We start from the raw sequence: 14,782 nt of genomic DNA, 5'->3' as shown, positions 1-14,782 counted from the left end.
ATGAGGACAGAGCGGAGCTCCAGACTAGACAGCAGTTCCTGCCGAAGGTTGTTTCCGCGTTACATCTGAATCAACCTATTGTGATTCCGTCCTGTTCTGGCGCTTCTGCTCCTCCGGAGGCATTGGATGCTGTGCGTGCCTTGAAGATCTATGTCAAGCGTACAGCTCGGATAAGAAAGACTGTCGTGCTCTATGGTCCTCAGAAGAAGGGTTGCCCTGCCTTGAAGCAGTTTATTGCTCGTTGGATTCTACTTACTATCCAACAGGCCTATGTGTCGGCAGCCTTACCTGTTCCTAACTCTCTAAAGGCCCTACTAAACGAGATCGGTGGGATCTTCCTGGGCGGCTGCCCGTGGAGTCTTGGCCATGCAATTATGGCGGGCCGCTATCTGGTCGGAGAAGAACACCTTTGTGAAGTTCTGCAAGTTTGATACTCTGGCCAGAGAGGATACCCAGTTTGGATAGGCAGTGCTGCAGATGTCTCCGCCCGTTCCCGCTCATTCTTGAAGCTTTGGGACATCCCCATCATACTAATGTGTCCCAATATCCCTTATGGATGCTAGAGAAAATAGGATTTTAAATACCTACCGGTAAATCCTTTTCTCATAGTACATAAGGAAAACTGGGCGCCCGCCTCTGTGCGGTGACTTTCTGCAGGTTGTTTGTTAGGTGTTACCTGTTCAGCCATTACTTTTTATGTTGCCAGATGTTGCTGGCCCAGTTATATAGGGTGTGCTGGTTTATAAATCTCACCACACTTCTCGTTGTTATGTTCCTTCTCTCAATGTCATTTCTCCTTCGGGCACTGTTTTACCTATAACTGCCTGTGGGAGGGTGCATAGAGGGGAGGAGCCAGCACATCCAGTGGAAGAAATTTAAAGTGCACTGGCTCCTTTGGACCCCGTCTATACCCATCGTACAAATGTGTCCCCAATATCCCTTATGGACTACGAGAAAAGGATTTACCGGTAGGTATTTAAAATCCTATTTTTTCTTTTAGTTTCAATAAAACAGCTATTTGCATAATAGAGAGAGAGTGCACAACGTCCAGGGGACCTAGCCCCTACCTTTTAACGCCTGTATTGATCAATATTGAACCTGTATGATCTTTCTTGCCAAAAATGTCTGTACTACTTTTTGTCATACACAGGTGGAGTTATTGGAGAATTGTGTTGAAATGTCTCGGAATCTGTTTGGCTGTGACAGGGAAGATATGTATTTTCAGCTACTTAAGCTATATGGTGAGTTTTTGTTTTTACATTTTATGTGCTATAAAGTGTATGTGTTATTGTATAAAAATGGTGTTTGGGATGTTTTTTGCCAAACGAAAGTAAACACTAAAATCCATGTGCCAGATTATAATGGGAAGAAGCAAAAAGAACCTGCAGTCCTTTTTGAATGAAAAAAAGCCACTTCAATAAAATCAACATAATGCAATTTCAACAACGCTTTGTTTCATGTGGGCAGTAAGGAAGATAAAGCATATGGGGTTCTGGGAAAATAAAGTGACTCAGGCTGCCTTGCTTGGCTTTGGGATGACTATGGTACATTTACACTGGTCACTATGTAATTAAGCAATCCTCAGGGCCTCCAAACACAGTCCACGGGCTATTTGATCTCTCCCCTAAGTGACAGTTTTGTATCAATTAGTTATAGCTGTCTGCCTCTTTGATTTCTCTGCTGACAGTGTGTCATAACAGTGTCAGCCAAAGCCTTATTTTATTGGTAATTGTTGGTGCCAGTCCCTTTGCTTGTTGGAATTGATAGACCATGATATTTGCTGTTTAGTGTTCAGTACACTCAGGCATATGCAGTGAGGAAGGTACAGTACATTTCTCACCAGCAGAAGGACGGGTGTGGATCATAAGATCGACAGTGTCTAGGTCGACCACTATAGGTCGACAGTCAGTAGGTTGGAAGGTCGACAGGGTATCTAGGTCGACATGTGCTAGGTCAAAATGTCGACATGAGTTGTTGTTGTTGTTTTTTGGGGGGGAGGGGTGTTTGGTGTCGTTTTCTGCGTACAGTGACCGGGGAGCCGAAATAGTGCACCGTGTCCCCTCACATGGCTCGCGGGGCAAGGTGCCACGCTTCGCTCGGCACAGTTAACCGTTCCGATCTTGGTCCACGTAGATCGTTAGGTATGAAACAGTTCAAAAAAATAAATGTGAAAAACTCATGTCGACCTTTTGATCTGTCGACCTAGCACATGTCGCCCTCCCAACCCTGTCGAGCTATAGTGGTCGACCTAAACATTGTCGACCTGTCCTAGACAGTGTCGATCTTCAGACCGGATCCCCAGAAGGACACCTAACAAGGCAGCAGTTTCACTTGTTATTTTTTGAACTTGTGAAAAGATTATTGAAGGAATGCTGACCAGTATCACACACCCAAAGACAATACATTATACGCAAAGTAAATGTGTTGTTTTTTTAGGTACTTCTATATGTCTCTCAGTACATGAGTTGTTCGCTTATGCCAGGAAATACATGGACCCTTCAATTATAGATCTGGCCCGCAAATGTAATACATGCTTTCTGTTCCAGATAAAAATCATGATTGTGAGAAGGCAAAATCAGTGTGGTACAAAATGAGAGAAGAAAATATAACACCCCAGGAGTCGACTCTAAAGTTCTTAAAATTAATTTTTGAGAAAAATGACCAAGATATCTCTTTACACATACCAGAGGTAAGTGCACATCTTGCACTGGTTCACAGAAAGCATCATACTTCCCTTCTGGTTTGTTTTTTCTCTATTAACCCTCCGTCGGGCGCACTTCTGGGACTCTCGGGTTCGGGCGCAGTGCTCTTGACAGGCGCCTGTTAGAAAATCATTATTAGCACCTAATTAACTCAATTCTAATTCTCTTAAAGTGATCAATGACCTTCATTAAGACGTACAAAGAGAGAATATTCAAAATCTGATTAAAAAAACCTAATTTATTAACCTCAAAGTAAGAGAAAACACGAACATGAGTACAAGTTTGGGCGCAGTGTGCCTGAGAGGCCACCCTGGGAAAACCTACATATTTCTGCAAAATATTCACAACCTTTGTAATTTTCATTAATTAAATGAGCAAAATAATTAATAGATGAAAATTAAAAGGAAATCCGAACATTCAAAAGTCGGACGAGTTCGGGCTCAATGAACCTGAGAGGCCAGGAGGGTCACTACTTCACTCCACGCAGGCAGCAGGAAAACTGACTAGGGGGGTTTCGAACAGCACCTAGAGATAGGAAGGTACTAGGAGGAACAGGCCCCTGCGCCCCCTTGGGTCGGAGAGTGGAGCGAGAACAGCTTTGCAGCGCCTGTCAGGCCAGCTGCGCCTGACTGAGGGTTAAAGGAGGTGTTGCCTCAAAAAAACAAGTCAATCCAATATTGTAACATACAAAAATGATACACAGTGTTTAGAAGCTTCCATTCCTAACAGATCCTGAGTTTGATAATGTATTTACATACTTCATTCAGAGGAATGCAACTTAAAAGTATCATTATTTATAAAGTGCTGGATAATCGTCCTGCTTCATTATTTATATTTTCTATGTATCATGAGCCTTTCAGTGCACAGCGTGCCATTATGTCACCTATGTAATAATAATTGCTAATAATAAAGAAAAGGAAGGTAGGAAAACATTTCCTTGATCGTTTCTTGCAGAAAATATATTGTTTTATTGATCACATCAGTCTCACATAATCCACCAATGTGAGAAAACGTATCTTGCAAATATAGGCTTCTGTGCACAGGGCATTTTCTGGAATGATTGAGAAAAATACTAAATAGCCTTTTGTTTCCATGTGCCGTCTGACCTGGTTTTATGTTTTGTACTTGAAAGTTTCAAAATGAAGAAGGAGTTCGTGGATTTTGTAAAACAATATTGGATTATTGTAGTAGCGAGAACTTCTACGGTATGTATTTTCTCCTACTCTTCTTTCTACTAATGTATGTTTTGTGTTATGCGTAATACACCTAAAGGTAAAATACAAATACAAGTTAATCTATTATGAAAAGCTACAGTACAGTAAGGCCAGGACTAAAAATTGGCCTGGCTTTGAAAGCACATAGGACCCTGCTGCAAGCTCCATGCACAATACTGTTGCATGCTTATGGGGCCATGCAACACGAAGCATCAGAACAAACAAACTTCCGCCTGAACCAAATAAAACAAATTTGTTTTTGTAGATGTCAAAGCCGTAGTGACTTATTGAACCATCATGATAACTGACTAAATGTAATCCACAGCATCACACCAAAAATATTTTTTTTCATCATTATACACAGTACTGTAATAACTCACAATATTTACTTTAATGTAAACAGTCCCCACATTGACTGCCATTGCCTGCCTTTTCCACCTCCTGTCCCCACATTCACTGACTCAGACTGCCGATCCCAGCAACAGCTCCCACCCTCTACTATCAATACCTGCTTTTTTTTCTACTAGTGATGTAATTGCTGCTACTGGCAGTGCCAGCTGCCTTTAATATATCTGATAATGGGGTTCTCCTGGGCTCCTCGAGTCAGTGTTTCCACCCAGTATGTTGCTGCTTGACGTGATACTATCATGTCACTGCCGCACCTTACAGAAAGCCTGAATGCAGAGCAGAGTGCCAGGTAGTGCAGCTGGTCAGCCAGCGTCGACTCATTTCCCGCTCGCCCTGGCCGACTCATCTTAGCATTTGCCAGAACTGTTAGATGGCCAGTCCAATTTTACAGTATACAAACATCCATTTCTCTTATCGTCCATGGAGGACACTAGAAGTGCTAGGTATAGGTGGAGCTGGAGCGGTCTGGGCACTAAAAGGCTAAGCTTGACCAACATAGGCTCCTCCTCTCCTATGGTGGCTTAAGACTGGCTCCTCAGAGCTTGGTACACTGATGTCCAATGGTTATTGGTGGCTCCTACATGGCATGTTCCTTACAGGCTGGATTTTATTTCTCCAAGTCCGTGCCTGTACCCGGATCTCCTCCTCCTGGATTTGATGGGGGCTGGCTCTTTTCCAATGAGGTTGTGTACACCATGCTTTGAGCCAGGAATTCCGTGTCAGTGAGGGCATATCATTGGGTGAGGCAAGCTGGTTTTGCCTGGTATTAAGACCAGAAGCTGGATCCGGTAGTATTCTTTCCGGATTTTTGTCCTTTCTACAGGAAGAGTTGAATGTGGGTCACCATCTTTCTCACTTTTTGCTTGTTTTCTGGATGTGCAGAAATTTCTTTGCTCCATTGGATTTGGTTTCAGACTTATCCCTTCAAGCCTTTGGAATCTGCGGAGCTCTGCTAGCTCATGTGCCTTGTCTCCGTGTCTGATCTTCTACTCGGACTGCACTGTCCTACACACTAGGATGGATATTCTTCCAAAGGTGGTTTCTAAATTCTATATAAACCAGGAAATTGTAGTGCCTTCTCACCCAAAGTGGGATCAAGAACATCAGAACTTGTCTCTTGCAACTCTGGACATTGTGCGGGCGCTCTGCATTTATGAAGACAGGATCAAGGTATTCCGCTGTACGGATTTGCTGTTTGTGCTCTTTGATGTCCAAGAGAGATTGGCCTGTTATCAAGCAGAATCTTGCTTGTTGGATGAAAATGGTCACCCAACATGCCTACTTATTTGCCAACAAGCCGGTTCCAGCCTTGTTGATGTCCCACTCGACTCGGTCAGTTTGCACACACCGTCATTAAAATCTGCCTTTTCACACTGTCACCTATCAATGCTAGCTTTGGACGAAGGGTCGTAAACGTAGCACAGGAGCTTTTGCTCCCTTAAGTGACAGCTTTGGTACAGTACAACATTTCCAGTGTCTCCCTGGATGATAGAGAAAAGGATTTATCAGGTAAGAACCCAAATCCTATTATCTAAGGTAACAGACAATATTTAAAGTTGCATATGGTCTGTTTAGGTAGCCTGCTGTACAACATCTTCTAAAAAGATATGAGGTGAAAATGGATGGGACAGACTTAGTTTGTGTATAAATGCTTCATTTATATTCAGAAAACTGAATTTAATAAAGAGACAGTCTTCTCCCCAGGCTATGTTTTTTGGGACATCCTGCCAGCAAAAATTCCCCTGCCACCTGACAACTTGTATATAGAAATGGCAGTGCATGTTATTGGTTGTGTCAAAGATCACCTCACAGCTCTGTGCCGCCCCCAGCCTGCGCTGAAGGCAAGCATTACAGCTTCAGTCTTCTCCGTCCAAGAGCCCACCAAACAGTAAGTGAGATGCCAGGTGAAAGGGTGCATAATGTGCTGCTGCTCACCTCTTGTTATAGGGTACGTTCCACACCTCCACCAGCAACGGCAGCTGAGCTCAACATTCTCGTGGTCTTATCTTGCCCCACAGCCGTGGATTTCTATACATAGCCGTATTGGCTGTATTTACAGGGCTATTTGTGCTGCATAAAGGCGACATCTAGGCTGTGTAAGATACCGTCCTGCATCCCATCCACTTCTTAATTGAATGGTTGGAGTGATGTAATGACACAATTCTTGCATGTTGTCGCTGTGCCAAATGCCACAATTTGTGCGCACATGCTCTCTCTCTCTCTCTCTCTCTCTCTCTCTCTCTCTCTCTCTCTCTCTCTCTCTCTCTCTGTGGCCACCTCCATAAATGTTGGCAAGTTTGTCCTGAAAGGTGTTGCAGTCCCAGTATATCAGATTATTTAGATTATTTTTCTGTGTCCTTCCTTTGCATAGATGTGTATTGTATATGAGTAGTTTGGCAGCGCTGATAGCACGTCTGGTAGTCTAGTAATTACGGACAAGATATTGGCAGTGTCACCTTCTGAAGTTGGGGCTTACTATTCTGATTGCTTCACCCTTTCAAACAAACCTCTTATACCCTAAAAGTTTGTAAATTGATCTGTTAGTCGAGCAAGAAGGGATCGGCTTGTGGCTTTAGTAACCCTATCAGAGGTGGACGCTGATGTGTCTGCTCTAACGTCTGCTGCCAGAGTAGTGCATGCGATAATATGCAAATGCTAGTTTCCGCCTTCCCACCTTTAGGACACATGCACATAGTAACATTGCTGGTGGTTCTAGACAAACCGCCATAACATGTACTATCAACACTTGCGGTAAGGCAGGGGCAGTTCTCCGTCTGAAGATGGCCTCTTTGTAAGTGGCCGTGAGCATTGGAATGCAGCCGCTTTCTCTGACGCTTGCAACAATCCCATAATACACCCTGGAGAGGGACTTTTTTTTGTGTTCACTTCAGGCCACCAACCAGGAACAACCATCGTTTTACTGCTTCATTTCTAACCCCATCTGAGCTGTACACATCAAGCACCTTTGTGTGTACACCTAGAGTAACGCATGCGCCACAGGGGTTTTCTGAATTTTTTTGCACATGAGCAGTAGCAACTTGCTTAACTACGTGAACATTAGAATAGCGCACGGTGAGCGAGCTCCTCTGAATGAGGTCCTTTGTGTAATAACTATTCCAGCTTTGCAGTTAGTGTTTTGATGCCTATGATGTGTTAGCGATCCATATGTTAATTAACCTTGGCATTGCAAAAAAAAAGTAACAGGTAATCTTGCATCTGAAATAAACCGTGTAACATGTTTAGTAGAGTAATACCCCTTTCACATCAAAATGGGTCCAACATGGATGCGACCCGGCTCAGACCCCTTTCACACCAGTGGCTGAACCCGGATTATTCCCAGGTCCAGCTGTTCAAACCGGTTTTCAGTGACTCAAGTCTATCCGGTTTTACAGTGGACGCTTGGAAATGTCATCTCCAAGCGCTACTACAGACAGCCAGTCTAGTGGTATGCCGCACCGCCGGTTCCTACCCGGGATGAATTGCCAGGTCACACAGCCCAGTTTACTTTTCCTGGCCCCTGTCAGAGTGATTCGCAACGCTGGTCAACCGAGCAATAGCCCGGGTTATTGCGGCAGTCTGAAAGGAGTATAAGTACAGCTGTAGGCTTACCATACTATCCCTTTAAACCGGAACATTAATGAACTACAGAGGTTCTGTGGCTGGCTGACTTCAATCCTGCATTTACCTGGTTTTAATCAGACACAGAATCTGTGTAATCCTTAAGTATCCCAGTTTAAAGAGATAGTATGGTAAGCCTGGGTATAAGTGTTTCTCAGTCTGCGGAGAAGGGGCGGTTAGGATTGGCTGCGGGAAGGGAGGGTAAGGGGGGAGGGTATATATATATATACCCTACTTAACATACTTACAAAGATTCTCTGCATCGGGATACTAGTGTCGGTCATATGACCGCCGCCATCCCATCTGCCGGCATATTGCATGTATTCCGGATTTAAATAGGCAGAAGCTGTTCCCTAAGCTAGATTGATGCTTGTGTGTATTCTGACTAAGGCAAAACCTCCAGGCACTACACAGCAGAGAGGTAGATATTTTTTATTGATCATGGCAGCCTACAAAGCCCTGTGGAGTACTTTAAGAAAAGTTGGGACTATTGTTCCCTGCAAAGGCTTTTACAGGAACTGACATAATAAATGCTCATACCAATAGGTGTGGCGAGGAGTTGGAGAGAATTATGACACAGCTCCACTTGGCGCTCTGTATTGAATTCAAGTACATATGGACCACAGATTGTATCTCAGGCCAACTATAATGCACAATTCTGCCTGGTTTAAAAGTGGTTAAAACCACAGTAGGACTACAATTTATAATCCTTATGTTTAGTAAAACCTTGTATTGTGATCTATAATTTAGTAAATTAAAGTACTGTAATCTGAAAAAAAGATACTCATTGAATGGGTAAATTTAATAGAACTCAATAGTATGTATATATGGGGTTTTTTTTTCAAGGCTATTATCTTTTGTTTGTATGGTGCCTCAAGGGTTTTGTATGGGTATGACTGATATAAACAAGAGACAAATTAACATAGATACACAGTTAAAGCCCTCTAGATGCATAATTATTTAGCAAAGGTGCTCTGTAGCTTACTTCAAAATGGAAGTGGGGGAACACAGAGGGGATGAGAGATGCTGAGCATTGGATTGCAAAATTTGAGAGTTTGGAAGATGTATTGTAGGAATTGTTGAAAAGTTGAGATCTTGGAAGTATTTTTAAAGGCTAGTAGACAATGCAAAGTAATCATGGGAGGGCACTTAAGAAGTTTGGAGCATCACTGGAGTAGTATTGATGGCATTTCAAGGTGGGACTTAAAGGAAGTGATCAGGAGGAGAAAAAAACGTGGTTTTTGTCAGAGCTGGCAAGTGGGATTGTGATTGGCGATGAGGTTGGGAGGGATTGGTGAGGGTTGTGTTAGTGAGTGAGTTGATTTTGCATTTGGTATGTTATAGTATAAGAAGCCAATGGGGAGACTGACAGAGGGAGTCAGCAGCTAGGGAGAAATACGAGGTTGGCAGCGGTGTTGAAAGGGGATTGAAGATAGTCTACAGCAGCGGTGGCCAACCTGTGGCTCTTGAGCCGCATGTGGCTCTTTCTTTATTCAAATGTGGCTCTCTAAATCATGTGATCACAACAGATACAGAAACCGCTGCACTCCAGCCAGACCCGCAGCAGCACTACAGGGACTGAAAACTGAAGGAGTCAGATACTAGAGGTGAGACACCCACAAGCAAACAGAGGACACATTAGGGACTGCTGCAATGGCACGAGTTGATGGGGGAGCTGTAGTGATACATGAGGGTGGGCTAGAGTGACACATGGGAGACCTGGCTGGAGAGACACAGCAGGGTCCTGGCAGGAGTGATGTGGGAGGGTGCTGGAAGTAGTGACACATGGGAGATATAGCTGGAGTGACATAGGAGTGTGGTAGCAGGAGTGACACATGAGAGAGCTGGCTGGAGTGATATAGGAGGGTGGTAGCAGGAGTGACATATGGGGGAGCTGGCTGGAGTGGCAGGAGGGTGCTGGAAGTAGTGACACATGTGGGAGCTGGCTGGAGTGACATAGGAGTGTGGTAGCAGGAATGACACATGGGGGAGCTGGCTGGAGTGACAAAGGAGTGTGGTAGCAGGAATGACACATGGGGGAGCTGGCTGGAGTGACAAAGGAGTGTGGTAGCAGGAATGACACATGGGGGAGCTGGCTGGAGTGATATAGGAGGGTGGTAGCAGGAGTGACACATGGGAGAGCTGGCTGGAGTGACAGGAGGGTGGTAGTAGGAGTGACAAAGCAGGGTCTTGGCAGTAGTGACACATGGGAGACAGGCTGGAGTGACACAGGAGAGGGTCCTAGAAGGAGTGACACATGGGAGAGCTGACTGGAGTGACATAGGAGGGTCCTTGCAGGAGTGACGCGGGAGGGTGCTGGAAGTAGTGACATATGGGGGAGCTGGCTGGAGTGACACAGCAGGGTCTTGGCAGTAGTGACACATGGGAGAGCTGGCTGGAGTGACACGGGGGAGCTGGCAGGTGAGACATAGGAGGGCGCTAGCAGGAGTGAAACATGGGGGAGCTGGCTGGAGTGACACATGGGGGAGCTGGCTGGAGTGACACATGGGGGAGCTAGCAGGAGTGACACGGGGGAGCTGGCTGGGGTGACATAGGAGGGTACTAGCAGGAGTGGTACATGGGGGAGCTGGCTGGAGTGACACATGGGTGACCTAGCTGGAGTGACACAGCAGGGTCTTGGCAGTAGTGACACATGGGGGGAGCTGGCTGGAATGACCTAGGAGGGTGCTAGCAGGAGTGACACATGGGGTAGCTGGCTGGAGTGACACAGCATCGTCTTGGTATTAGTGACACATGGGAGACTTGGCTGGAGTGACACAGCAGGGTCTTAGCAGTAGTGACACATGGGAGCTGGCTGGAGTGACATAGGAGGGTACTAGCAGGAGTGACACATGGAAGAGCTGGCTGGAGTGACAGGAGGGTGTTGGCTGGAGTGACACATGGGAGACCTAGCAGGAGTGACACGGGGGAGCTGGCTGGAGTGACATAGGGTGCTAGCAGGAGTGACACATGGGGGAGCTGGCTGGAGTGACACAGCAGGGTCTTGGCAGTAGTGACACATGGGAGAGCTGGCTGGAGTGACATGGGGGAGCTGGCTGGAATGACACAGGAGGGTGCTAGCAGGAGTGACACATGGGGGAGCTGGCTGGAGTGACACATGGGGGAGCTGAAGTTTATTATGTTAATCTGGCTTTTTCAATTTTTTTTTGTCAAAGTGGCTTTTTCAATGGATCAATGGATTTTTTATGTCGTTCTGGCTTTTTCAATGTATTTTATACCAGGGGCGTGGTCTAGCAGGCACAAGGCCACATTCCATTTTTGCGCGTGCGCCATCGGCTCGATGTCGGCTCTTTGACGTACCTAACAAGGTTTTTTGGCTCTTTGTCACTGACTGGTTGGCCACCCCTGGTCTACAGTAATGAAGGCGACAGAGAAGAATGTGAATTATCAATTTCTTAGGGGTTTCCAGGGTGAGAGAGGGACAAATCTTGGAAAGCTTATGCAGGATTGGGATAAGAACTGAATATGGAGAGGGGTTAAATAGATTTGGGAGACTGAGGTGTTGTCAATGGTAAGGGTGATGGGTGTAGGCGATAGGAGTGTGGAGAAGAGAAATACGATGAGATCGGTTTTAGTGATAAGGTTCAGGTACATTGTAACATCCAATGGGGAATGGTCGACAGACAGTTGGAGATGCAGAAGATGACAGGAGGTGACAGGTCTGGGATTGAGATGTCATTAGTAACTGAGCTTTAGGTTTCCGTGTGCTGCTCTACCCACTACAAAGACATGACAGGCCACATGCTGGGTATATCTAGTCATGCAGAAACTGTAAAAATGCTTCTTGTCCCTTGCACTCCTACGACTAGAAAGCCCAAGAATGGCATAGATCTTGTGTGCATAGCCTCAAACCACCCCCCACCCCCACCCCCCCCACCCCCACCAGAAAAAAAAAACACGATTATAACATATTATTAACATATGTATCTGAAAGGTAAAAACTGAGCGTTAGGAATATTGTATGCCAGGTTTTATATTTTGGTGAGTTGTTTTACCTAATGAAAGACCATTGGTAACAAAACTATTTTTACATCTGCAGATGTTTACATCTTAGCATTTACGTGATTCTGGGCCTTACATTGTTAATATGACTATTATAGTTGGCATTAGTAAGAAATTCTGTATTCCAGTCAGAGATGGACTCTACTTCTGTTTATATGCTTTCACAATCTTTCATTTCCTTGATGCCAATAAAATATTTTGTTTTCCTCCCTTTAGAGGCGTTTGTTACATTTCAGAAAGCTGAGGATTTAAACATACAATTAACCAAAAATGCATACAGAGAGCTGACTAATGGGCTGGTGAGAGCGGGTCTGCTGGAAGAAGCTGTTAAAGTGGAAACTGCGTAAGTCCCCCGAGCAAACATATCATTGGCTCGCCTGCTTTGGTTTATATTTATAATTGGGCTAATAATGATACAGGGGGAGATGTATCAAACCTTGGAGAGAAAGAGAAAGTACCAGCTGCTGTCCAAGGTTTGATACTTCTGCCCCACAGTGTCTCTACTATTTACTGTTCATAAGTGCTGTATTATTTTCATACACTTCACCATTTATATGTAATTGCTCTGACCATGTACAGTAGTTGGTCATCTTGTGGTCATGATTGGGGCACATTATATATACTTTTCTGTTCTTTCTATCTATCTGTACCCATAGTAAAACAAAAGCATCGGAAGGGATGTACAGCTGTGTATATGCTGGCCAGCCAATAGGGGTCATCAGCGTAGTTACCAATGTTTAAATCTTTATTGATTTTCTTGTCACACACGGGCAGGAAATGTATGTTCCGTTCTTGGCGCGATCCACATATATGCGTAGAAATGTATATTTTCCTTCCCTTTCATTCAACGTTGCTTTTTTTTTTAAACAATTAAAGAAAAAATGATTGTAAATTCCGTTTGCACTTCAGAACTGCCTCTGACAAGATGACACATCAAATCTGCATATGGGTCATAGCTCATGCCTTCGTTTCCCTGTTCATCACATCACTGAAGGCAGCATTATAGTACTTAATCACACATACTTCTCTAGTGCAGATGTATGACTTCTGTAAAAAAGTATTGGAATGAAAGATTAGGACTGTAATAGTGGCTAACATCTATTTAATCACACTGAAGATTGAAAGATTGGGGGAAAGTAAATCCCACATTACATGTAATTTACAGCCTCCTGCGTGAAATGTTGATTTTTAAGGCCTTTGACAGATGGGACAAAGTAAGAAGTGGAACTGAGCAATGAGTGCTTAGCCCGGGATTAAGAGGATTGCTCTGTACAGTAAGAAAATCCTGTGTCCAATGACTATTTCTGACCCCCCAGAGGCTGAAAGTGACTGAGAGGATGGTCATATTGTGTCCTCCAGAAAGGATTTTCCAGGATTGATGAGAATAATTTAGCAATGACCCTGCTTACTTCCCAATCTGCTCAGACTATAACTTTGAGTAGGTAGAATAGACTGCTCAGTTGGGTAGCCTCAAGATGATCAGAGCGATTTATCTTGATTGTTGATATACTAAATGACAATGACCTCTTTATCCCCCGCTACTCTCACTGCTTTCTCTGCCAGAGGAGATTTTTTGCTTTCGTTAATCTAGAAATGAACTTTGCAAAGTTATGCCCGGATTTCATTAGTGTTCGGTGCATTTGGCAGATGCTGAAAAACAGATGCAATCACCCAATAGCCCTGTTCCTTAATTTGAAAGCTTGTCTCAGCTTTCTAATATCTAAGCTTTGTTATTAGAGCAGACGTCTTGTCATTGCGCTGAGTTTCATTTAGCAGGTAAAACTTCGGCTTTGTCCCCCGAGGTATTTGTATATCAGTCCTAAAATTATGTTCCATCGAATGCTTTTCTCTGCGGACCTTGGTACAAAAAAAATGGCAGCGTGAATCAACCAAATTACGTGGTGTTAATTCTTAAAGTGCTTTCATTTTCATCAATGGTGTGACAGCCCATAAAAGAAAAAAGAAAATGATCGCTCCCTTTTCTATTTGATTATTACCGTGGAGCATAAGAGGGTATCTTGCACGATATACATTGAAAGGATATAACAGATGCAGTTATTTTAGTCATCTAATATGTCAGAGTTCTAGAATCCGAACTGATTGTTTAAAAGAAAATCTTTCTACTTTGTTTCCTTTTGTTGCTCATTTCCAACTTTGGCATCTGTCAGATTATGAAAAAAGGGAGAAAAATCATGTATTATTCTATAACCATTGACAGGATAGCACAAAAGCTGTCTCCAGGTCGATATTTTACAGCAATATTTTTAACATATGAACAGTAGTTTTTGTAATTTCACCTTAGAGCTCAACCCTTTATTATCGTATCAGAAGCATGTCAGTAATTCCTTTCTAAATGTCTGCCTCTTTTAGCGCCAAGAACCACAGCAGTAACTACACCAAGACTACAGCGTGCAATCTCCTTATCGCAGAGCAAGTTAGGCGGGACTGTTTGAAAGGTATGTCACAATGCTTGACCTTTACGTCACATTAATGCCTCTCCAGATTTTTCTTGTAACGCCCTACGAATACTTGGATAAAGGAGTCCATTTAGCAAATTACCTGCTTATCAAGAGCCTTTTGTGGTGGCAGAGAGACGTAAATTACTGTACATGCATTTATAATACATCTTGAATATGAATGTACTTGTCATTTGACCACTTAGTCCGGTTTCCATTCCATTTAACACAAGATGGGTTTTCTTAAGATGAAGCAATGCTCTTCAGACATGCAAAATTTGTGTTCCAGAAGCCGGAAAATAAAAAAATAAAAAAAGCGAGAAAGTATATGCTTTCAGCGGTGTTAAAATTCACAGCACAA

At 43.9% G+C, this 14,782-nt stretch overlaps 1 protein-coding gene and 1 long non-coding RNA gene across 4 annotated transcripts in view; one reads left to right on the top strand and one right to left on the bottom strand.

Moving 5' to 3' along the window:
• The window catches only part of LRPPRC (leucine rich pentatricopeptide repeat containing), a 491,686-nt gene that overhangs the window by 398,448 nt on the left and 78,456 nt on the right, over positions 1 to 14,782 (top strand). For all 3 annotated transcript variants that reach the window (XM_063918355.1, XM_063918354.1, XM_063918356.1), the window contains exons 27-31: positions 1,151 to 1,241; positions 2,547 to 2,689; positions 3,835 to 3,907; positions 12,182 to 12,308; positions 14,336 to 14,421. In XM_063918355.1, coding sequence (XP_063774425.1) covers positions 1,151 to 1,241; positions 2,547 to 2,689; positions 3,835 to 3,907; positions 12,182 to 12,308; positions 14,336 to 14,421 — 520 coding nt within the window. The remainder of the gene's footprint in view (positions 1 to 1,150; positions 1,242 to 2,546; positions 2,690 to 3,834; positions 3,908 to 12,181; positions 12,309 to 14,335; positions 14,422 to 14,782) is intronic.
• The window catches only part of LOC134910388 (uncharacterized), a 41,719-nt gene continuing 29,564 nt past the window's right edge, over positions 2,628 to 14,782 (bottom strand). The window contains exon 2 of the long non-coding RNA XR_010176183.1: positions 2,628 to 2,820. This is a non-coding gene — a long non-coding RNA (uncharacterized LOC134910388). The remainder of the gene's footprint in view (positions 2,821 to 14,782) is intronic.

This window comes from Pseudophryne corroboree, chromosome 4 (genome assembly GCF_028390025.1).
Source record: "Pseudophryne corroboree isolate aPseCor3 chromosome 4, aPseCor3.hap2, whole genome shotgun sequence".
Taxonomy (NCBI): Eukaryota; Metazoa; Chordata; class Amphibia; order Anura; family Myobatrachidae; genus Pseudophryne; species Pseudophryne corroboree.
The sequence above is the reverse complement of the archived record's forward strand: the minus strand, read 5'-3'. Positions and strand labels throughout refer to the sequence as shown.